Below are 25,913 nucleotides of genomic sequence, written 5' to 3'. Positions count from 1 at the left end.
AACAAATCAGCCAAGAATTCAATTTTTTTCAATAGGGACATTCAGGTGAAAAATTCTGCGTCTAGTTTAAGGACATTTAAACTAGAACATCTCCAGGTGGGTTTCTTACTTCACTGCTTCCTTCCACCTGGACATAGTCTCCCTGGCACAACTCAACAAGATATTAATCTTCTTACCTTCAGGAATAGCAGGTGGCCCTGTGAGGGGTCATCTCAAGCTGTGTTAACAACTTTTCCGAACACCACGCTCAGCAACATTGCATGCCATAAAGCATCACAGAGCTGACAAACAACCTTTACCAACACTTGAGGACTCTGTTGGTTTGTTTAGGTGGCCAGCAGGTAGTTTTGGCTTGAAGGCACCACATGTTGCTTTCGTCATGCTGAATGAAGCCAGCAAGCACACAGTTCATAGAACAGGTGTGCAGATGGCTGAGTGACAGAGGGATGACAGAGTGTACCTGATTAACGTATCTTAAGCAACTTTCCTGGCACCACAACCAGCAGAAACAGCACTTCAACAGGCACTTCGCACATGTACTTTCCTGCAATAAAATGAAGCGTCTGGTTATTGGCCACAGAATCAGACTGAAATAAAACTGCCATTTCAGAAAGGCGTGCTCTGCAGGTGACTGACTTCCAACAGAGCATTCACTTACACAGCAGACACTTCCTTTTGGATTACTGGAATTGTTTTTAATTCAGACCCTACACTATTAATGACTGATGAGCTGAGTCTAGGGGTTTTTGGGGGCTTTTTTTTTTTTTTTTCCTTCCTGTGCATGGAAGATTCCTCTCCAGGAAAAAAAATAAGTGCTGTAAGCAGCTTGGTGAGCTAACAGCTGCACAGAGAAAAAAAAAAACCAGGCAGGCAAGTCAGTAACCCTTAGAGTACTTGGCAGTGATTAGTGAGACAGTTTGTTTTCCTTTTGTTTGGTTGTTTCAAACTTTTTTTTGCCAATTATCAAAAAAAAAACCCTTCACAGTTCTGAAATGACTGGCATGCTAATGGACAAATGTAAAAAAAACAGGCAGGGTTTTAGTGTGTATGTTGAACTAAGCATGCATTATGATTCCGGACAGGAGGAAAAGACTTGTATTTCCTAGAACAGGCCATTGATCTACATTAATATCATGCCAAGAGCAGAGGAGAAAAGCTCAGTGTCTGCTCTACCTCCCACATCTCCATTGAGAGCTCAGAAGTGAGACAACAGAGACATCTTGGTAGCCCTGGTAGCATTCCAGTTTTAAATGGCTGTTTTTCTCACCAAAAGAAAATTCTGTTCAGCGATATTTGAGTCTTTTTAACCTTATTTTTTCAGAGACCAGAATGTTCTTCTGTTTTGGAAAGCAGAGATCTTCCAGTTACCGTATGAAATCCTCATGTCCCACAGCTGCCGTGATAAAACCATAAACCACCCAACCTTTTTCCCCACAGACCTCTTGAAAATATTCATAGGATAATTCCTTTAAACTGCACATACTTTAATCTTGCTATGCTTTGCCAGGGAGATGATTTTACTACAGCTATATTTGTCTTGCTAAATACTGTTTATTAGAAATAGAGCAGAGGACTATTTTGCTATTTGGCTTGAAGACTGCTGTGTAGGAAACACCAGTAAATTTACCTGCAGACCTTGCAGACCCGATTTCTCAGAAAACAGGAGCTTTTTTTGCAAAGGTGACAAAGTCTGGAACTCTAGAAGAACGCAGCATCTGTTCTCCACCCCTTACTACTAATTCTCCCATCCTCTGCACAGAGAGCTGCTAAGGAAAGTGGCCACAGACTATCCTTCCTGCCATAAGAAGGAGCAATGTTAGTTTGTGGTGGATTCCTCTGTGGAACAGGGACGTGAGCTGGCCTCTTCAGGAATAGTTATCAGTCATGTCATATCCTAGCCGGATTCACAGCAGTTGGTCTAAAGGACCTTAGAGCACACAGCTACTGATAAAAATAATCCTTGCAAAGTATTTCTTCAACACATATTCAGATTATAAAAACTCGTACCCAATAAGTCTGCTTCTTCTGCCTCCTCTAGATGTAAACAATTCTGTTTTCTTTCTAGCACAACTCAACCCACCTACCAACTATACCCAAAATTCAATGTAAATATCCTGTCAAAGTTCTACATAATATACTTCAGGGCCAATATATGTATTCTAGAGGAAAACAATGAATCCTAGCACCTGCATTTAAAATCTTTGCCTAAATCTTCCTCTGATGTCAGAGCTGTGCAGTCCTAAGAGCCTGTTCTATTCGCCAGAGTGCCAAAACTAACCGTGCTGGTGTGTTTTCAGCAGAAGGTAAGAGATGCAGAGATGGAAGAAAGACAGGAATTAAAGCAACAATCACAACAACCAAGATATATTTTTATATGCTGTAAAAGATGCAATTTGGAACCTATATAAATCCTCAGAATAGTTCCTGCTTCACGTGTTTTCTTCTACAAATACATCACAAGGCAGATGAAATCTTTTCTATAAGAAGTATTTTATACTAAACAGTGCAATTCTTACTTACCTTTACTTTTTAAAAAAATTATGATGCAAAAAACTTTAAATATTCTATCAAATTTGGATTTTTCACTTATCCGTGATAAAAACATCTACATATAAAAACTAAACCGGGTATTTTCTCCTCTTAAAAATATCTGAGTTGAGAGAAGAAAAAAGGAAGCATTTAAAAAGGCTCTCTTCATGAAGGAAATGGGTAAAATATAAGGTCTAAGTATATTCTTCACATTTCTTTTCCTGCACGTCACCTTTTAACTACTATTTCTATGTGTTACAGAAATATACTTACCTTTGGCTTTAGGATATTATAAAGGTACAAGAGAACAATCCTTGGTATTCTCAGTATGGTGATTAAAAACGAGCCTTTTACAACAGTTCCTAGATGATAGCAAAGAAGAACTGAAATGGAGGAGAGGACTGGATGACGTGGTGGGCTATTTTTGTTTCTGGAAAGAAAAATAAACAATTCAAAATTGTTTTGGAAACTGTTATTTAAGAAGATACGCATGGTATCATTCCAGTATTTGGAAAAGTAAAGACCTAAGCTGGTACACCCTTTCACGCTTAAAACAACTCCAGTTTTCCTTCTGACTTCATGTGAACTTTAACCCTAGTCCAAAGGAAAGCAGCCAAGTTTAAAACTTTTATTGGATTGCTGTTCAGCAATTAATATCTTGACATACTCAGCAATGGAAAAATATCTAGAAAAACCTACTATGGAAAATATCAGGAGAGAACATCTGAGAACATGTCCTCCAACACCTCTCTGCAGTTTCTGTTACTTCTGTTATCCTCCAAAGTCTTCTGTCAGACTTTTGTTTCTGCAAGATTTCAGTCTGAAGGAACGAATCTGCTATTTCTGCATTAGTGGTAAAATTGAAAGCAGAAAAATAAATATGACACAGTCTCACATGCAAAACTGAGATCTGCTGTTTACTTCCACTGCTGCAATTTGACCAAATTCAGTTTTAAAGTTTGTTCAGATAACTAATGCTTTTTTTCCTCCTCCCCCCCCCCCCCCCCCCCCCACTGAACAGGCTTTGTTTTAAACTGGAACACGCAAAAAAGAAATTTCACGTTGTATGTTTAAAATTATGATTTGGCAGTAAAACCTTGTAATTCCACTGCAATCTAACCTCTATCACCTCTATCATTTTTGGGAAATGATGTGTCTCTCATATTTGAAATGGAAAGACAAAATAATAACCTCATGCAATTAGCTTATGAATCCCAAATACAAGCTTTATTTTTCTGCTTTCTTCAATCATTTACAGAGAACAGTGTGGAAAAGCTCTCAAGAATTTAAAGGAAGAACAGGAAACGACCTTAAAACCATTCTCACTCTTCTTCAAATGCTGTAAGAAAAAAGAAAATTCACAATTCAATTAACACTGGCTAAACAGCCAAAAATATACTTCAGAAGGTTCAAGAAAAGCACTGATTAATAGTGATAAACTACCTTACTGAAAGGCAAATGTATGCAGCAATCCCTACCCCAAAACATTTCCTCAGGCAGCAGAATCAGCAGTTACAATCAGACAGCACAAATCCTGTGTTCATAAGCAACTCCTTCAAAGCTTATTACCTTGAAAAATTAATACTTTGCAGGAGAAATTAATGATAAGAGGCGGTGACTGGCTGAAGCTAAAATCTACAAACACATCTTTATTAAATCTTCACATACACCCCTTCAAGACAGGTATCACAGTTCTGCAAGAACCCTGAAGGTATCACTGCAGTTCATTCAGAACATGACAACTTCACAGCTGAAAAGTTCTATTTGAGTATGTGAATGTACCACATTATTTTAAATAGGAAATTCCAGCAAAGCAGTTGCTGCTTTTTTTTTTTTTTGTCTCACCACTAGGGGAACTGCTTGAGGGATACTGGAATTCTCTACTTCATATACATATATTTCTTCATTAAAAAAAGTGATCAGGTTTCCATGTTGGAGTCACACACATACCAAAACACAGGCCTTATTCTATCCATATAGTAACAGCATTTCCTTTTCCCTTTTACACTGCCTTACTATAACAGCCTCAGTCAGATCTCAAAATATAAAAGATTAAATTTCTGCAAGTTAAAAGCTAACCAAGATTGAGAAATACAAAAAGGACAAAGTTTACTCACATGTTAATAATTTACTTGCTACTAAGAAGAAGGAGAAAAAAGGCTTTGGTATTTTAGCAGGTCTGATTAATGAGCAGAATCTCAGAATTTGAAGTTTAGATAAATTTCTACACACTTGGAAGCTCTTGCACATCTTCTTTTCCTAGCAAAAGAATTCTCACAAGAACAGCATCTGACAAAGCTTCTTGCTTTGCTTCCAAACAGAATAGAATAGAGAAAGAATATTTTCTCTGCTCAGGGAAGGAAGCATAAGGAAGTGGTAGCTAAATGCAACTACAGGTGTTGTCTGTGACTCTAATCAAGCTCAAGTCTGCCTCAGTCTTCCACCTACACCAAGAACCTCAAAGGATGAAGTTTCATCCAGCTTTTTACATTATATGGCTGCAATCTGAAATGACTTTAGCACAAACATGCAATCTAACATACATTAGTTTTTGTGCACTGTTTATACTGCTCAGTGAATTCTGCACAAGTAGACTTCATAGTGCAGACACGGTGCCTTCAAATGCATGCAAAGTATTGGAAGAAAACAGAAATCTGCCTGATAGAACTGGTTGCAAGACTGATTACCTTAATCTTCCTCTTTGGTATTCCTATTTTATGTAAATCCCAAGGGATTTACACAGAACACTACTGTTCCAAAATCCTGTGAGTCTGTACTCCACACTACACCATCTTTTAATTATTTTATTTCCTCAGTGCTGCCAGTTGTCTTTGTTTTCTTATGAGCTCTGTGATATTTGGTATCTTTTAACACTAACTTCCTTCGATCCTTGGTTCACACATACATCTCAGATTTCATTTTAAATCCACTGTTTGTGTGTGTGAAGAAAAAAGGCAACCTAGATACACTCAGAAGACTGCGATATTTGAAAGAACCATGACTTTTTTTTTTTTTTAAAGCCCATCATTTTCAAAGCTATGCTTATGGTTTTCTTCAATCCTGTCTCATCTTTTTCCAAAGGCTGCTTAAAAAGAGATTTAGTGTAAAATACTTCAAAAGCTTTTTAGGAATGACTCACATGTTCTTCAAGTAAACATGAATTTCAGCTTTAAACAAATACAATAATTTACAAGATCTATAATAGAAGAGACACCATTAAGCTAACACTGAACTCACAGTCTGTACCTGCATTGCCCTTTTACCTGTACTTAAAAGCAGGAATAGTTCCAACCACATGCATGTCAAGAGCCCTTTCACATGAGCTGGGTCAAGTATGCCAGCAGGGCAAAGGACACTCATAAACACTACAGATATATTTGAAAAGGAGAGAGGAATCTTCTAAAAATTCAATCCTAGTTCTCAATATCTCAATGACTTTGGTGCAACTCCATAAAGCCAGATTGTTGACTTACTGGGAGATGTATTTCACCTCTTTACTGAATCTACTGGAAGTCTGTACTACTGACCATCTAAGAGTCAGTTTTAAAACCCCAGTCCTGCAAAGACTTACTCACTCTCTTAGTGCCAACGCTTGCAGTGACATCCACGTATTAGTTATCAAATAAGTTCAAACATGGACAGGACAGTGATCACTGTGATATGAGTCAAGTTACTGTACCACCTTACTTTAATCCTGAGGAAAAACCGCATCAAAAAGGCAAACACATGCATAACCTCTAAGCACACCAAGGTGAAAATAAACCCTCATATAAGACAGCAACACTAACAGAATCTTTTTTTTAGATTGAGCCTTTTTCATAAGTCATAAAAAATAACCATTAAGTAAATAAATCTTCTTTATTTTATCAAATCAATAAATTCTTTCACATATTCATGCTTCAACTAAAACAAAAGAAGGCAAACTCCATTTTTGGCAGCGGTACTGCGGATCAAACATACATGACTCGTAAAACTAAAGCAACAACCCTGCCCTCCCTGCTTGCAGCTCTGCTGCAACTGCGGGCTGCACGGCACATTGCTGCGTGTGCTGTAGAAGGAGATTTCCGCAGGGAAAGGCCACGCCATTTCCTCAGAGCACTTACAGCCCAAGAAGAAAGCCTCACTGTGAGGTATCATCAACAAACTCTTGTGACATGCCTTTATGATGCTTCCCCAGGGAATACATTAAAAACACATAGCGGACAAGCTCAGAATTGCTGGAACAGCTTGAGATAACCCCTGCCCTCAATGCCACGATCGCTCTCGTTGCTCACCATCCTCTCACCATTCTCCCCCTGCTCTGTGCCTCTGCAGATCTGTGCTGACAGAGCCTACAGACTGGGAAGAGGAATCGGCACCACAGAAAAGCTGCATTTCCTGTTCCAAGCAAAGTCTCTCAACTCAGTACGTGTTACCTGGCAAACAAGAGGAGGGCTCCGAAGTAGCTGCACTAAAATGTTTTCAATACAATTGGGTGTACTCCACAGTCAGTTCCTGCAACAGTAGGAAACAGCTGGAAAGCAGAAGATCATGGCAAAGCAGCAGAAGTCATCACAACAACTCCTACAGCTGCTTCCCTGCTCTGCATGAAGAAGATATGGACAGTGCCTCTACCCTGGGGATTTAGACAGCGTATCATACAAACACGCACTGCAGCACACAATCACCAAGAAGAGGCAGCAATACTTTTTCCCCCTGATTTCTCAAGCAATTTAAGTGAATACTTACTGCCTCAGCATTCAGCTGCCAAAGCTGAATCAACTGCCTGAGAAACATAAATTTGCTTAGAAGAGCAGCCAGCTACCCACAGAACCACAGACATACTGGTTACTGGTGTTCAGAGCTTCAACAGGAAAAAGGAGATGATAAATGAAATTGAGTTCCTCCCTTTTCTGGTCCTTTCATAGCGTATAAAATAATAGTGTCACTCAGCAGACCCCAGCCTTTTGGAAAAGAGCATATTAGATTTTGGCCTGCACTCTTACTAGCCCCAGTTCAGTGGCTTTGCTGTCGGCAGTGCAGAGAATCCTTGCACAGAAGCACTCCTGATCCACGTATTAAACACTGCTTTCCCTTGTATCACTGAATGGGATGACAAAATATCACTTAAACAGGGCCACTGGCTGTTACCACATCTTCCACCTTGGCTGGTGTGGCTGGAGCACTCCTGCAAGCAAGAAACTGTACTGCTGTCTCTGCTGGGCGGAGGATAAGAGATCACACGAGGCTTTTCTCAGAAACTGAAATGACCAGGAATACATTCTAAAGAGCACTGACAGAAACATGTCACCTGGGGTCTGGAAGAGCCAATAGCTTCCTTCCCAGCCTCCCTGACAGCCAGGTGGCAGCAGCAGGAGCTCCAGGCTCCCTGCGTTCTCTCCTTCCATCCTCAGGTTGCCTTCCTTGAGGCAGTTTTCCAAACAAACCGAGATCACCATTTTCCTCTAACACAAAACAAAGAAACCCCTTGTAATGCCAGAGCTTTTCACAGCCCAGAAAATCTCATTGCCGGGAGTAGAGGAACAGAGCAATGAGGATAAGAAAGCTCATAGATTAATTACAGAGAAAAATGTTTTCTGGATTGTGAAAAAGGTCCAGCAGAGCATTGTGAGATTTAAGACTCTTCCCAGAATGGCAGGGTAGCACTGGGTTGCACTGTGCCAGTGCATGAAAGTATGCTAATTTCATTTTAGAATATCGTATGTGTAAAAACAGGTATAAATTCCAGTAAGTGGGGATTTCCCCTTATTACTGCTACCTTTATGTTCCAGGGCAGTATAAAATTTAAGGAAGTTTGTTTACACATCTCTGAATTCCTAACTGTGCTGTAAAAGCATCTACAGTTATCTGGAAATATCTGCACTGCATGAAAAAAAGCACAGCAGACCAGGCATTTATGCAGTAAGAACAAATGAAAGCCCAGAACAGGGACAAACACTAAGGAAGAAGTCAAGCAGTCTAAGAACACATTAGATGGCTGCAGAGCTATATATTGCTTCTCCATTTGCAGATGATGCAGTCTCCTAAAAAGATGTCAAATTCAGCCTTGTGCCCTATGAATGGCAGTTTCCTCAGACAGATGTTTTCTCATGGCTTGTATCAAGGCTCAGTTTGGCCCAATAACTTTAGAAGTACAGATGAGTCATATTAATAACATACACCCTATAAAATTGTACTTAAAATCTTGCAACAATCAATACTATTTTATATTACAATATTTATACCCAAGATACTGATATAAATTGCAACCTATTTGAGACTAACTTGCCTGGAAAGAGGCTGAAAGCAAATCCTGGTAAATTCCCAAAACTCCAAGGGGGCAATGCAGCACTTACCTGTTGAAGTAACAAGTAACCACTGCTCCAGCAATTGTCATTTGCTGACAGGCAAGAATGAATTCACTAGTCCAAATAAGGCCAACAAAATGATACCATGCCATGTAGCAAATTCCAGAAAAAGCTCTATATTCCACTTGTCCTTCGGAAGTAGTCTGTGCAGTACCTGGGATTGAGATTATGCCAACATATTAACATAAATCACCAGATACAAACAAAAAATGAACTTCACCCTTTTTCTTAAGCCTTCTTTAACGAAATTATAAGTGCTTCTTATCTATTTTCTCGGACAAAACCAGAGAGCCAAAATTTTAATTGAAATAGAATTTTGAAAAATAAAATTTTACCATTTAACACTGTCCAATGTTACTACAGTATTGAGGAACACTGACAAATGCATTCATTCAAGCTAAATAAAATTGTTTCTACCTCTATTAATAACATAGAATTCATTCCATGCTGAAAAGACGGCTTTTCACAAAAGGTAGGCATAACTCAGACAACTGAGCGATCAGACCTTTCCCCATGCAATCTAATTTATGCCACTTCACTTTGAAGTCCAGTCAGGGGATAATGGACTTGGAACATTCATTCCTAGTGAAAGGTCACTAGTCCCACCACTCCGTTTTTGGGTTTGTTTGCTTGTTTGTTAAGTTTACCAGGCCTTTAATTCATTACCCTTCAAGATCACAGAATAAAATGAGCTCTGGAGGTGAGCAGTTTCCTATTCTAACTGTACAACATAAAGAAAGGGAGACACAGAATTGTCTTTTAGTGCTGGAACAGCATTCTAACATCAGTATTGAAGTGCACCATCTTCAAGAATACCACAGACATCAAACTATCTAAAAAGTGGTTAATTCCACCTTTTTGTACAATAAAAGAGTGCATACTCAATAATATCTAGAATTAGAAACAATAAGGGTTTGGTTTTCATCATTAGGTTTAGACAAGCTTTACAAGCCTTCAGAATCTAAGTCCATTTGCCTGTAAATTACAAAAATATGAATCCACCCCATAGTTGCTTTGCAAAAGTATCCTCAAGTGCTTCAAAAGGATCAAAAAACGCTACCTGGCTATATAATTGTTATTATATGGTCTGCTTAAAAAAAACTTGAATTACTTAGCTTCAACAACATTAGCAAAATAAACCCATCTATCCTAGATTTTCTGAGAAGAAATATTTGGTATTGAAGGACAAAAATAATTAAAAAAAAAAAAGAATAAATCTATGAATGGATTTACAGCCTAGAAGCTGAGCATTCTTCCCAGAGCTTAGCCAATCTTATTCTCAGCACTCTGGAAATCAAGACTGGCATCCATCAACATGCTATAGTGGGCCTCCAGGAGGAGCTGGTCGGTACTGTACCAGACCTGGTCATCAAGGCAACCTTTGCTGAAGGGCAAACAGACATTTTTTATTTTCTGAAAAGTTACCAGTTTTAACTTGCTTAGTAAATCCTTCACAGTGATTTAAAGTTGGTCACTCATAGATAATAGCACTGCTTCTATTATACTCAAATGTATTTTAAGACTCTGAAATGCAAGATACTTGCTGTGAAGAAGCTAATTCTCTTAGTAAGATCTCCCATCACACACTTCGAGCCATTCCTCCACATCCCTTGCCACCTCATTTTTAAGTTTGGATCCAAAAAAATTGTTTTTCCTTTTTAGACACGAATTTTTGAGGACAGATTCATCTACATCAGTACAATAAAATAGTTTGTGTTACATCATTTCTTGTTCTGAATTCAAGGGGGCTTTCATCTCCATTTCTTCCTCCGGGGATACTAGACTGCTGTCTTCCTGCAGCCAGAGCCTGCCCTCAACATGCTCATTAACCACAGCCTATAGTCCTTCCTTAGGAACTTGGGCAAATGCTAGGTTGGCACTGCACAAGATCTCCCACCTTTCTGTTTCTGTGCAGAGACATTATGCCATTTGGTAACAGAATTAACCATGCTTTCCACCATGCAATTCACCTGAGTACTTCTTTCACCAAGGAAGCACATTTCAGGTTTTGCATCTCTAGCTTTGTCATGATGATTGACAATAATCTGTATTGTAAACTACTTCCTTTTGTTTTTTAACAGCTTTCTAAAACTGCAGTATGAGCAGCAATGGTTTTGCCCTTTACGACCAGCCTGACACGAGAGCACGTACAGCACTGTACTGCACTGCACAGAAATCAGGCACATTCACCTGTGAATTCAACATTACCACTGCTGTTTAGCTAAGGTGAACTAGTTTTGTAACCTCACAAAATTTATCAGTGTAAACATCTGTCTGATACCCCTTCTGATGTACTGTTCTGATGTGGCCCAATACATAACAGTGCTGGCAAGAGAATTACAATGCTATTGTAACATATTGTAAAATACAATGTTATTTGTCATATGTCACTCCCGGTAGCATGGATAAACTTCAAAAGATAGAATAGATACCCTGCTGACAAAAGCATCTTTCTCATCACTTCACTGTGATCCGTTTGTGCAAGCTAAACCTTCCCAACAAAGCCATGAAAGACAGTTTTCATTTGTCAGCAGAATATTTTTCCTCCAATAAGAGGAAAATAATCATAGCAAAGTGTGCCAAAAAACAATCTTTCTGATGTACCATGCACTCTTAGTGGTGATGCTAAGTCAGTAAAGAATGTAAAGAACTGAGGACCTTCCAGATGAAACACCAAATCTGAAACCTCTGATCAGTACAAGTGCTGATCTGCTGCAAATACTTCAAAGCAGTGCTGTTAACAACGCAAACAGCTGTAAGTATTTGCAGCAGCGTTCAGAACAGTTTCCCCCCCTGACTCAGCAGCCCAGTGCTGTGCCACCATGTCAGTCAGCACAGCAATGCCACAATAAAGTCAGTGCATGCACAGCACCACCAGCTGCACTCTGGTCCTTTAAGACTTATGTTAGATGCTCTTATTTGGCAACAGCTGCTGCAAGTTTTTGCTGATGCCTGGAGCAGCAAGCTGCTTCCAGGGATGAAAATTCCTGGGAAGTCCAGTTTAGCAGTTTCCTTATCAGAAATAAAGAACCACTGCCCAGAAGATACTGAGAGCTTGTTTATCAGTTCCTGTTAACATGAAAATACAACATGAACTTCCCACTGCTAAGCGAGGAAAGATTCTGGCAGCATACACTGCATCTTCATATGTCCTCCAACAGAGCTTATTGTGTTCTTCTATTTAGTTTTTTCCCATGTAGTGTTATTTATAACTAAGCTAGTCAACTGTAATTGGAAAGTCAAGGATCCTGCAGGAAATAAGTCCTCAGTGTTGGTTTAGCTACTGAAAAACTTGATACAACAGTTCTTTGCTCCATTGCCTATAGCATGCACCTTCACAACAGGAAAACCTTATGCTGCCTTCTCATCCTACATTATGTGCACAGTATTTATGCCTTGTGGACTCCACAGCTCCTGCACACCAGGAAGCTGAAAGACATGTATTGCTGTGCCAGACAGTCAGATCTGCAGTGAAATGCACCACAAACTCACAAACAATAAGACTTAATAACCCTAAGATCTATCAGCTTTTCTAAAGCACAGATGAATTCCATTCCTACCCTGCTAATGGTTCTAACTGGTGCCACTGTTTGCACTGTCTCCAGTCTCATGGAGTCTGGCATTTCTCCTAGATTTCCAGGTCTGGAATTCACTTGCTCTCTGCTGCTCTTACAGATTCTGAATTACTGAGGTACTTAAACAAGTGCCTACTTTAAAATGCATAAGTAGTCCCACTGATTTTAATAGGCTTATCCATGTGTTTCAAGTAAGTCATGTGCACAAGTACCTTTCTAAGAAATGTCTATTATAGTTCCCAAGAAGGCTGTTTCTGCTCACAGTTACACTAACTGTTGGAGAAGATATAAATAAGGGCCTGTGTGGTGGTATAAAGATCAGGTGCATCACAGCTGAAGCAAAGAGCAGGTGCTCCAGAGCTGTAAGATGCAGAGATGCTTTACGTAACCAGCAAAGGTTCAAGGAAAATGTTAAGAACAGGTGCAGCACAGCAGCAAGCCGAATTCATTTGCCCATTTCATTGTATTAGACTAAAGACTATTAGACTAAATGTCTTCATAAACATTTCAGTTTCTCAGCTTTCTTAATATATCTGCATTTCAAACAGAGCCTCAGAAAACACATTAATGAAAAGCTTGGATGTCAGAAACAAGACAAAAACAGCTATATTTTACAAAGTAATGCTTGCTAAGCAGCTATCTGTCAACAGAAAACAATTGTTACAAGAGAGCAGATCCTGGGAGAACTTCAGAGAAGTACTCTCAGCTGATGTAAGAAGCCCACAAAACTCAAAAAAAAAAAAAAAAAAAAAAAAAAAAGAAAAACCCAAAAACCCAAAAAAACAAACCCAAACAATAAAGGAAATATCTTCCACCTCCAGGGTGATTAGAGAAAACCAGTATAAAATACAAAGCTGCTCAGCCATCACCATGTTATTAATCAAACAGCACTATATATGTTCACTTATCCTCATCTTGAGCTACAAACAAAATCTAAGCTGTGGTTTATTGGATAGAGCGTGGGACAGAACAACTGTCATATTTCTGTCACCTACTTTCTTCAAAACCCCTCAAATCTGTGGGACAGATAAAACAATCTTTCATCATCCCCCCCAGATCATTAAAAGGCTAACATTGCCTTCGTTGTCTTCAAGCTCCCTTCAAGAGTTACTCTGCAATCAGAGCTGCTGTAAACAACCAAAGAGATTGAGAACAAACCTTTCTCACACAACTTTATCGGCACCTAGCGGGCACCAGGGCTGCTGCAGGGCATTTACACGCCATTTATACAGAGATCTCAGCACTCCGACTTCGCCAAGAACTCAGCTTACACCTGTTGGGTAACAACGGCCACCATTTCACACAGAAAGCAAAATAAAAAGCTCAATTACAAACAGGAATGATAAAACGAATGGCATCAAGCTTTAATCAGAAATATCAGTTGAACACGTGAAGTTGCATTTTTCTACTCACATTCATCCTTAGGCTGTAACTTTGAACTGATGTGGGTTATTTATCAAATGCACATTTCCTTCTAAATATCAACACCCTATTTGTTAATAGAAAATTCTTAAAGAATCAACACCCCCACTAAGAACTTCCTGAGGGAAAACCTCGGTCAAAACACACGTTTTACAAGACTCCCCATGTGAGAAATACATACTGATAATTAAGATAATTAAGCCTGGAAACAACCTTCTCTTTCATGCTGAACCTGCAACAAATAGATTCTCCGAAAACTCAGAGCATGCTAGCAATTCATCACCACTCTACAGTGCAACAACATTATGATGCAGCCTTCTGTACAACCTTATGTGTATCACTCTCTGGAAACCTCAGCATCCCTGCTGTGATTGGGAAAGAAAAAAAAGTGAAACGCCTCTGAGCCTGGACAGCTCTGCTGCACTCTGCATAATACAGCCGGTCTCAAACTTTGAATCCTACTCCCCAAGCCAGCAGAAAAAAAAGAGTTGAGTAGAACTGTCTAGCACAAAGTATACACTCAATAAGGGAAAATGGCACAACACGGAAAAATCATAAAAAGCCTCCAAAAGATAATTTTCACTGGGATTTATTTCCCTGCAAAGACATGGAATCTGCAACTCACTGCTTTCCTGCAAATCTGGAAGCATCTGACTTGTTCCTCATTCAGCACTTACCACCACGAGCTAAAACATTTCTATTCTTTTCATGATTGACACATCTCAATATGACAGATTCAGTTGGTACAGTCTAAATTTATGTTCAACAGAAGCAAGCTTCACATCCTTATATGCGCTTATTTAGAATAAGTGTGAATATTCTTATGGGAAAGGTGTCAGTTCAGCTTGAAGTCTAGCATGTATTATGTTCTCTAATGTTCTAGTACTTGTTAATTATATATTTAGCAAATCCGCTTGTTAGAACTCATTTTGTTTTTACCTGCATAGCTCACCAGTGAAAACTGAAGGAAAATGAATTCTGCTCTAGCCTACGCAGCAGGTGACTGACACACAGTGCAGAGAGATGATGTCTCTGGCTGCAAGTGAAGTGGGTGTGAGGGAAAGTGCCATGGAACAGGAGTGAGGTCTCTGCCCCATAGTGACAGGAATACTACCAGTTTTGCAAAAGGTCTTCAACTACAGAAAAGCTGGAGGCTTTTCTGGCCAGGACCACGGGCTCAAGGAGTGGTAGAATCACAAGACAAAATAATCAGACTTCAGCATCAGAATGTTTGGCTGCATTTGTTTCTCCACGCAAGAATTGCCACGAAGATTCAGAGGAAAACAAACTCATGAATAAGTAAAGCTTCTAGACAAACAGCTGTCTCTACCTGCATCAGTTCTCCACAAATTCTAATCCAGAGGACAACTGACTCTTAGCAGTAGGTACAGAAATTCAAAATGAAAACAAAACTAACACCAAAATCACAATGCTTCCTATGGACAAAAGCTGACATCTGCATGAAGAATTATCCCCAGAGTTGCACACAACCAGCCTAGCTTTCTTCCTTCAGATGACGTCCAAAGGGACATCCTTCCCCTCCCTCACAGTGATGCTTGGCCAAGGGACAGCAACCAAGTTGCCCATTGTCCAATCAGTGACAGATCTGATAGCAGTTCGTCTGTTAGTTATATTATGCTCATAATCTGCTCTTCTTACAGATCCTTCATAAAGAATTGACTTTCTCTATAGAGCACCTCCTCTACAATCTCAAAGAGTGTCTAGATCGATCCAGATACTATTGTACCAGTCTAAATAATTACAGCGGTTGTCAATAAAGTACTGCTCACAGAGCACTGCCTCCATGACAACTGAACATTGTTTATAGTCAGAGGAGATGAACAGGAAGGAGGACACAATATTCAGTGCAGTTACAAAATGAGAATATGGCTTTCTACACTTAAATACGTCAAACATATACACATATCCATCATGATTTGATCAGAAGCTAAATAATTGAGAAAGAAAACAACTAAAGCCCACATCTAGGAGCAAAAATTCTCTCTTCTGTAGTGCTGTGACTCACAGAACTTTAGCAATGACTTCAGCAAGAGAAAGAGGGAAGGGAAGGGTAACAGCTGTATAACAAGGCTAGCCCACATAAGACCAGAGGGTCCCATACTTAAGAATTGAACTCAGGAAACAGCATTCATAAGAAAGAAGCAAAGCATACACTTACCTGCAGTTCCTAAGCTAAGCAGCACAGCAACCCAAAATACCCAGAAGATGATCAGAATCAGAAAGGTCCAAAGCGGCTGGAACAGAAGGAAAGGGATTCTGCCGATTATTTTACCAACAATCTGAAAGAGCTGTACGGTGCACTGAAGCCTTTTTCTTAGCACAAGTATAAGGCAAAGCAGAACAACCTGTTAGAGAAAAGAAAGAATTATTAGCTGTTTTTTTTTTTCCCCCTCAAAAAAATTATGAAAAGTTGTCAAGTGTAGGTCCAGGGGATATGGCTTCCACAAAGACACGACAGCAAAGCATTTTTCACAAACTGTGTGCTGGAAATGCTTCCTAAGACACTGCCTGTATTCTCAAGGAGCCTGTGAATTTAAATCTTTGATTTCACAAAATTAATTTTATAAAAGCATTACTACTGTTTCCTTAAAATAAAATGGAACTCATAAATCTGTAACTCACACAGTGGAAACAATCTATTTTTCTTTACAGCACAAACACAGAGCTATGTTAGGCACAGCATACTGCTTTCATATATCCTGTATGTCATGAACATGTAAACTTCCTTCTACTCCAGTCAGCTTACTGCTGCTCACAGTGGTAGGAGTAGCCAAACCAAATTGGCTGGGTATACATGGAGGCAAGACAGATGTAAAATGAAACCTCATTTAAAAAAATCTTTCTTCACAAAGCAAAAACCACCCAGCCACCACCACCAAGATGCAAAAAATACACAACCTCACGATTTTTTTTGTATTTGACAGCTATGAACAGCATTAAAAAAAAAGGCTGGAATTTATAAAATAACAAATGCAACCAGTGGCAGCTGGTTGATTTACCACCAGTTTTCTTGCTTGCTCTGCAAAGAGCAGCCTCAGCAGTAGATGTTCCCCAAGTCCTACAACCCAAATGAAACCCTTCCTACTCTTTTATAAACAACAGTTAGAAGGTCATTGTTGATAACTTACAGAGAATATGAAAAAATCTGATCTATAACATTTTTATTTTCACCCATCAAGCATCAGACAGTTCACATCCAGTGAATCCCAACCTAGGGATACTAATCTGCTTTAAGAAAACAGAGATGCCATCTTCTTGACAAACATTTCACAAACTACAGATTGTACACTCAGACTGAGCAATGACTCCTTTTACACTGCATCACAATGAGAAACTCTCTTCAAAAGTTGCAAGACAGATTCAGGCTTTCTGTTGAAAAACAAGGGAAATGAGAGAAAAGCAGAATTTCACCCTGTGGTGTGAGGCAGAGGCACTGCTGCCTGTGCTCTGCCTGCCCCTCCCATTGTGTAACAAAGCCACTCCTCTCTTCAACTGTCAGAGTGGGCTGAATGTACAGGTTGTGCTCACAAGGAGCCAGTGCCTCTCTGCTCACCCATGATTCTCCTAGCTAGGGCAACACAGGGCTGGAACACAACCGCATTTCTACAAAACTGATGACAATACTGTTTATATAGAGCTGAAGTGTGGCAGAGCCCAGAGCAGATCAATGAGCTTCATAATGAAGATACAAAACTATATAAAAGACTATAAGCAAATATTGATTCTGCTTTTCGAATCTGAAAGAAAAACGGGATTATTCTTATTGTCGCAAAACCATCACGGTTCAAGTTTTCAAGCCACAGCCCAATCACTGCTTGCTGTAAAATACTACTTACTGTAACTGCTGTAGAGAAGATGGCATATCCAAACAGAAATTTTACATTCTCCTTTTCTGTTTCCAGTTCAGTGCTGGGATCATTCCTGTAGTCGTAGTAGAGCCACCAGAGGACACCCGAGACAACTGCAACAAACAAGCAGCATGAAGGCAGGCAGCACCTCCCCAGGCTGCCTCCCCACAGCCCCTCTGCCCACCCCCAGCTCTGATCAGGAGCTATCATGTAGGAAAGGCACAATGTCAGTGATCACAGAGAAAATTCACATCATGGTCTCTTAGACTGAAGTACAATCCCAACAGATGATTTGGTTTACTTGCAGCTATTCTAAAACTCAGCCATGTAATTTTGTTGAGGTAATAAGAAGCTGCTACTGAATGGCAAGCTTTAACTGGACACACTACCACAGTTCTCCCTTCCCAAAGCAGACAATGTAAAACTTCACTACACTTTCTTGTGAAACAGCAGTATTTCCATAGCTGCATGCAACAGCCAAAAGAAATGTCATTTCCAGACATCTATAAATGATTAAAACTGATAACCATCCCAACACTCAACAGCTAGAACAGTATGCCAGATGCTGGCACCCCAAAGCAGGCAGCACTCCGCTTGGAAATGGCTGTGGTTACGAAGGATGGCCTCCAAGAAAGGGACAGCTGTTTGTTCAGCTGCCTCTCCATCAGTTCAGTGAGATGGCCCCATTTAGTGGATGCTAAAAGGTAAACTTATATAAGGTATAGCTTACATAAAAGGTATACTTACATAACAACCCAAACACAACCAGTGCAATCAAAGTATGGACCAGAAGCGTCCGAATGAATCTGAAGGTCAAAACCACTATAAAAGAGAAAGCTGAAAAATACACAAAGTAAGTTTATTATGAGTGTCACCACCCATTTAACTTAACTCTTTACTTACTTTACAGGTAAGCTTAACGTTCTATTAGAATTTCAAGCTTTTACTTTTAAGAGGGATATGAAAGTTAAAAATCAAAACATTAATGTAAATGGCATTATTCTTTTTTATCAATGGCTTCTCAGTCCCCTGAAAAGACATACCACATGTGTATTTTAGTCTATTACATTAATCATAGCAAAAAACTCAATTCTTTCTTGAGAATGAATCTGTCCAGAAAAATCTGAAGATCAATATATTAAATTAAACAATAAAAAACTAACAAAAGCATTTTGAACTTCACATTTTAATTGAGTATTACTATTCACTTTCTATTTACAACCTCATTCTTTATTTGCAACCTTACCTAGTGCAAGAACACTCAGTCCTATCACAGTATCTCTTCCTGCCAATATTCCACTCAGAATTCGGTGAAAAACATCCATTTCATTAACCATATTTATTAAGACAGATGCATATTTGGAATAGCATTCAACATGTTGTGGAACACACCGATTAAATAATGGAAAAGATTTACTGGAAGGTTAAAAACAAAGATAGAGAAAAATGATTTCATTACTGGACAAACATTTTCAAACCCACAGAGATTTGAGACCTCTGCAGCACCCCAGCAGCACCCCCAGCACAGTGCTGCAGCAGCTGATAGCCACCATCTGCAGCCCACCAGTCCCCCTCCCTGCCTCCAACATACACACGGAGTCTGGTCCAGCAGGACTGGGCTCTGGGCACAGGAGCAGTCTCTTACAAATGCTCAGGCAGTGGTGTCATTTTTCATCTGCAAAATAAACTCTTGGTGGCACCATGCCTGCAATGCTGGGTGAGAACATCAATTCAAGACCAACAAGGGGAAAAAAGTGGATTACTATCTCACTCACCATCAGCACATAGTTCCTATTCTATTTTAGCCTGGCTTCACTCATTCTGATCCCATATCTTTACATAAAATCTTAACTCATGAGAGCATGGCTGTAAACTTCATTGTAATTCTGAACTGAACATTTCATATCATTTTGAGGATATTTAAATATTCTAAAACCTGCTCCAAAACAGTGCTTGTAAGGTACAAGTAACACCACCAGATATCTACATATAAAACTGTTTCCTTCTTCCAGCTAGCTTATTGAATATATTCATTGTTCCACTCCGGCAAGGCTGCACTGCATCAAAGACACATTCATACCTAAGTGGAGAGGTTTGTTCATCAACACATCAAAACTTCTCTGACTAGCTTTGCTTCTACGATGAAATACTACTGTGCAACATGAATATGCTGAGTTCCTTGCCTAATAAGAAAAGGCCTAAAAAGTCAAATATGCCACATTTTTCATCAGTTTGCATGTCTTCCTTTGACCCACTGTGATGGTAACAGCTTCATGTGTCCCCTGCTCCCTCCTGGTGTTTCACCTTCTATTTTCTCATTGGAGCAGTAGATGACTTAGCTCTGCAAACATGGAGATTCCAATTCTTTATTGTATTTTCATAAAGTGGAATTTTAAATAGTGGTTTTAAGGATTTTGACTCACTAACTCATAATAAATAAAAATATACAACTAAGTCAATATATCCACACTTAACATGCTGGAAAATATTAGACCTTGCTGTCCACAGACCTCTGTGCTTCAAGCCAGCTGGCCATGAAATAACTCTTACAAGTAATTTCTGGGTTCAGGATAATAACAGAGGTCTGAGAGCACAGCTCCTTTTCTTAGCACTAAGGGAGAGAGCAAAAATTTTGTGCAGAAAATAAGTCACTTCTGATGTGGAGTGCTCTGCCCCTGATTTGGAGAGAAAACATCTCTATAGGGTAGAGGAACAGAGAGAATGCAGTCCTTGCTCATTTCAGGACAGGACACAGGCGTGTTCTCAGGCACACACAGAAATCCATAAAGATACAGGTACAAAAATAAACAATGCACAACCATTCTGATTTTACATGGTGTCATCTACAGAATGTGAGGAACTAAGAATCCTTAATAAGCTATGCAGACATCAGGGTGTTGTAAAGCATCCGGCTCTTCTTACCTCGGTGGAACGGGCAGCGTGGGACATAGCTCAGCTGCCTTTGGATGTAACGTGTAACTGGAAATGCTCAGGTTGTAAATACAAAGACAAGAACCTAAGAAATAAAAGAAATGGGAAATTAATATTAGTTACAGTTCTGGAGAAAAACACTCTAAGTTTTATTTACACTTCTGCTTTGATCCCTTAGCAGGCCACATTCATCACTGATATTCCAGTAGGAACATAAAATAAATTAGCTACCAGGTAAATCTATAGCAACATCTATGGAATCTTCTGTCTTCTAGACTTAACTGTAACTACCATTCACTGACCTTCATGAAGGATGAGCACATTGTTTGTTCCATGGTACAACACTTCTCTGAACCTTTATTCCTTAAGACAACACAAAAACCTAAACTGACACACAGCACAATGGAATAGGACCCTCATAATTTAGAGCACAATATGTATCTATCCAGAAGCTTAACATTTCCTACTCTCTGGACTGAACAGTGCCAGGTACTGTGCTAACAATACTCTGCTCCGTTACGTCACGCTGCTAGGAAAGAAATGCTGTCTGCATTCAAGCCATTCAAAATGCAATACTGCCCTCTCCCTTGACATAAACATGCGAGCAATTTTAGCACATGGATGGAACTTCATGCAATTTTATTCAGTTGCACTGAAACTACTTATATATTACAGGGGTTTAGGGCTTTCTGTACATAACTAAATAATGACAAAGTATCCTAAAATGAAATTAAAACAAATGTTGCCAGTTTAAATAGAAACTCTTGTCAAAACATTCAATAAAATGAAAAATAATGGACATCCAGTAAAAAGAGCCACAGCTATCTGTATGGACAGCAGTTTACAGGTATACTATGGAATAAGGGCTAGGCCACAGGTTACTTCATTTATCTGTTGGAAATGAACAAACTGGAGCTGTCTCCTTCGCACAGCAGCTACTCCTAACATTGTATACATCTTCAATGGCAGAATACAAAAAAGTCCTACGCAGAATACTAAACTTTGGGCTCTGATGTCGAAATGGATAACACTGCCAGTACACCTCCGGAATTAGTAATTCTACTACAGCTTTAATCAAATTGAAAAGAACCAGTTAGACAAGTTTCTCAAATAGCACTTGAGCTCTGTTCACCCACTGCCACCTTCAGCAGCCAGCTTTCTGCTGGATAACCTCAGACTTGTCCAGGAATGAATCAACAGTTTTTCAATCTGTATAAGGGAGCTGTACCATATCTAGAAACGATTGTAAATTGTAATGGCTTTGAAATAAAGCAGAGATGGGGGTTTATTTTTGGTTGCTATGGACTGTTCAGGAAACTGACGGTCAGAAATGACTCCCTAGTGTAGCAAACATAAGAATAATAAAGTGAAAGTTTCTCAACTGTTCTACAGATACATTAGATACTCATATTCCCTGTTGCACACCATTGTTCCTTGCAAAACTCTGGAGGTCTTCCAAAGAGTTGAGCTGCTCTTGTGGACAACTAGACACGCACAAGGAAACTGAACTGATTTTGAGGCTTTGCATTTCCGGGCTGCATGAATTCAGAAAGAACACATACCTGGAAAGACAGAAAGATCCTCGTTTCAAAAAACAAGCCTCCTGGTTTTCATAGGTTTAAATTCTGAGCCTTCTTTCCATCTTTTTAAAGTGCTATAAAGCAAATGAAACTTTTTCCACTTACAATGAAACAAATGGATTTTGAAGCCAAAAGTTAAGAAGCATTTGAGAACATGCTCTATTTTTGAACTTCATTTCTTTAATGGGATCAGAAGCTACCAAGGTGGGTGCCCCTCTACAAGCATTCGTTCTCTTGCATGGAATTTTCCAGAATGACAGATAGCCTCAACATTTAACTTCCATAAATACAAAGATTTGTCCACACTGTCCAACAACTGCTGGTTTGGCAGAAGTCCTAACATCCTACTTAAGAAGAAATCATCACAAAGCAGAACAATGTCATGCACGCATTTTCAAATTCCGCTTAAGTTTTCACTTTGCTCACTGTTTTGCACCATTCCCACACCATTTTATTTGCCTTTTAGTTGAAGTATGCACATACATATGCATGTGATTGACAGCTAGATGATGTATATTCCTGAAGGTAGGTGCAGTTAAAGAACCGTACCTTTAATTAGACATTATCTGAGGTACTTACTTTTTATTAGTCATGTCCTTTCCAGAAAGAGGCACCCCTTTTACAGGAACATTCTTCCTACCACATATGTTCCCAAAGCTGTCATATCCAAGCACAAGTCTTTCTGCAGCACCAGCCATCACAGCGTAGCCAGTTACAAACATCTATAAAAACAGGTTTTTCCATGTGAAATCATGCTATGACAGCTTTTCCCTCCCAATGAAGAAATATTCCTTTCAACTTGCCTTTTTTTGTCTTGTGAACACAAACCTTTAAATCTAAAATTCACCCCTCTGCACAAAGCCAGAGCAAGTCACAAGCACAAGTTCAGCCCTATTGTCTCCTTAGACTTCCTTCTTGTCTTCCAGAAAGCACCCCAAATAATTTAGCAGTATATCACAGAAGAAAACAGACAGGATCAGATTCAAATACTTAGAAAGCAGCTGTAAAGTACTAAACCCCACTTCTGCCAAAGCTTCTGTGTGTTACTGGGCAAGGTCACTCAGGAAGCAACTTCTCCTATGCAGCCACTGCTTCTCAATTTTCAGAGTGCCCCTCAAACCACACCTGCACAACACATCTGCTGAAATACTGAATTTAACCAAAGGCATACTTAAAAAGCAAGTATAGTTAAAATGCAGATTAGCTGAAATTTCAGGAATATGTATTCTTGACTGCATTTGAAAAACCTCAAGTGAGCCACATTGCGGACCTGGCTGTTACTGCACTGAGCTTTTAGATACTCTGTTCTACCAAAGCCCCAGCACCAAAGGTGAGCTCCAAGCAAACCTAAGAGGCAGCATCCCTGCTGGCTGAGCTGCAGCAACACTTACTTGGTCAGCATAAGACACTCTGCCTAGGAACGCAGCATAAACTCTGCCCAAGTAATCAGGGCCAAAACGCCCTTTTAAAGCCAAGAAGCAGTAATTCTTCTGTGAAGCCAGTGAAGTCTTGAGCACTTTTCTCCACAGCTTATTTATAGCACTCCACCCATTGGAGAACTTGGTGATTTAATCATCCCCCTGTCCCACGGGGAGCAAACCACATTTCGCATATACCAAGGACAAAGCTCTTGGCTCGGTGGCTACATGCAAATTGCTGGCAGCTGCAAGTCTTCTCAGCCCACATTAACCACCACCACCCTGCACAGAGCAGTTGAATACTAGCTGTTCTGGAGAGAGGTTTTACGTATCAGATCCAGCACAACAGCTTTACTAATTAAGGTCTGTACCTTTGTTATTCTACTTTTAACTAGTGTCTAAAGATAGTATCTCGGCAAAAACTGAGTCTCATACATGAGTAAGTATGTACTTCCTTGGTCCTCAACGTATTCTCATCTGTGCCTGTGTTTACAGTGTAATTATTCAAATAATGCTATTTATAATTATGTTTGCACATTGACACTGTCTTAACATGATGATTTTTACAGAGATGCCATCGTTAAAGCTGACGTACTACTTGTGCATGTGATTCCAGTTATAATAAATTATTTTCAGATCCTATTTATTTACATAGAAAAAATGTTGAAAATCAAATAGTTTTCAAAGGAAAAAAAGAGCTGACACTGTAACTCTACTTAAATGGACTTTCAAAAAAAAAAAAATGTGACAAACGTTCTAAAGAGAGAAGTTGCATGTCTACTGCCATCAGTATGGCAAACACTGTGTGCATGTATTATTTTTAAGTGCAGAAGGCTGGATAGCAACCATAAATATTCCAACTAAGAGATGGCTGAGTGACTGCTGGGAGGCGTGTCCATCTCCATGCACCAGCAATACACACTTACACAGAACCACTCACGTGGTTTCATTTCTTTTCCACTGTGGGAAGAAATCAGTGTCACCTTTTTCATGTAATCTTTAAAAACTCACATCAAACAAAAGAAAACATAGCTATCTATGCACTAAATCTATTTCACAGAAACTGAGCAATAAGAACATTCAGAGAAAACACAAATCCAGAATCCTTGCCCCAGTTGCAAAATTCAACTTACACAGAGCTCAGGATGCACATATATCCTTCTGCATTAGCTTCCATCAAAAGAGCTCTTAGGAATTCAATCCAAAACTGATCAATAGCATATTCATTCCTCAGTAGGCTCAGAGATGAATGATGAAAATCTTTCATGCTTACAAACACAAAACCTGCTCCTAAAAAACCTGCACACTGTCCTGGGCACAGGACAGATAGCAAACTGATTCACCAGAAGAGAGACACGGCGCAAGAGAAAGACTGCACAGAGTTAGATAAGAAGTAATCAGAGTCCAAACAGAGCCCGAACTCGTTCTCGCAAGGAAGCTCCCACTCATCAGCCCTGCCCGAACCTGTGCGGCTCGTTACGGCGCAGCCCGGCCCCACACCGCGCCCCGCGCCATCTGCGAACTGCGTCTCCCAGGGAAACGCACGCTTACCAAACCGGCCCAGAAAAGGAAGAAGAGGAGCAGCCAGAGAGGGTCTGTGCACTTTCTAGATATGACCGGCCTCCATTCCCTTAGTTCAGAAACACGATCTCCAGATTCCTAAAATGAAAGAAAAACAAACGAAACACCTGTGAAAGCGAAGTTTCGAACGTCACAGATTTTCTGCAAGCGCAGCCCTGCAGTCACTGCCAGACGCCCGCTAGCTCCCAGGAGCGGGGCCGCTCGGCAGCTCTTTGCCCCCGACCCCGAGGCCCAGTCCCCCTCACCAGCCGCCCCCCTCCTGCCGGCCGCGACTCACCTGCCGCCGCTCCGCTCGCAGCGCCATGTTCCCTGCCGCCCGGCAGCGTGGCGCCGGGTCCCGGTGGGCAGCGGGCGCGGCGGCGACGGGCGCTCGCTAGGGGACGGCTCGACGGGCCGCGGGGCCGGGCCCGCCGGGAGGAGCGCCCCGGCCGGGCAGCGGCACCTCGGGTAGCTCCTCCCGCCGCCGCGGATGGGCGCCGCCGCCCCGTCCCGCCGCAGCCGCGCGGGCGGCATCTTCTCTCGCCGCGGCACGAGTGCGGCTCGGTCCGAAGGGCGCGCGGCGGAAGCGCGGGCGGAGCTCGGAGCTGCGGGATGGGGCTGAGCTGCTGCGGGCGGCGGGAGCGGCCGTGCTGAGCGGGGCTCGGGGAGCCGTCCGCTGCGT

At 40.5% G+C, this 25,913-nt stretch overlaps 1 protein-coding gene across 3 annotated transcripts in view; it reads right to left on the bottom strand.

Annotated features, from left to right (window-relative positions):
* The window catches only part of SLC44A3 (solute carrier family 44 member 3), a 38,143-nt gene extending 12,476 nt beyond the window's left edge, over positions 1 to 25,667 (bottom strand). For 2 of the 3 annotated variants that reach the window (XM_052666450.1, XM_052666451.1), the window contains exons 1-12: positions 25,530 to 25,667; positions 25,223 to 25,330; positions 22,833 to 22,975; positions 22,099 to 22,235; positions 20,665 to 20,758; positions 18,989 to 19,158; positions 18,490 to 18,579; positions 17,731 to 17,855; positions 16,053 to 16,239; positions 8,865 to 9,030; positions 2,803 to 2,959; positions 461 to 544 (exon numbers count right to left, since the gene is read on the bottom strand). In XM_052666450.1, the coding sequence (XP_052522410.1) occupies positions 461 to 544; positions 2,803 to 2,959; positions 8,865 to 9,030; positions 16,053 to 16,239; positions 17,731 to 17,855; positions 18,490 to 18,579; positions 18,989 to 19,158; positions 20,665 to 20,758; positions 22,099 to 22,235; positions 22,833 to 22,975; positions 25,223 to 25,330; positions 25,530 to 25,556 (1,488 nt within the window). In that variant the 5' untranslated portion in view covers positions 25,557 to 25,667. Of the gene's footprint in view, positions 1 to 460; positions 545 to 2,802; positions 2,960 to 8,864; positions 9,031 to 16,052; positions 16,240 to 17,730; positions 17,856 to 18,489; positions 18,580 to 18,988; positions 19,159 to 20,664; positions 20,759 to 22,098; positions 22,236 to 22,832; positions 22,976 to 23,644; positions 23,798 to 25,222; positions 25,331 to 25,529 lie in introns of those variants that run through there. The other variant, XM_052666452.1, reaches the window with a different exon arrangement.
* Positions 25,668 to 25,913: the final 246 nt, after the last annotated feature.

Source organism: Tympanuchus pallidicinctus, unplaced genomic scaffold (assembly GCF_026119805.1).
Source record: "Tympanuchus pallidicinctus isolate F22 unplaced genomic scaffold, pur_lepc_1.0 scaffold7, whole genome shotgun sequence".
NCBI classification, from domain to species: Eukaryota; Metazoa; Chordata; class Aves; order Galliformes; family Phasianidae; genus Tympanuchus; species Tympanuchus pallidicinctus.
Note: the sequence above shows the minus strand (reverse complement) of the source record. Positions and strands in the feature narration are given on the sequence as shown.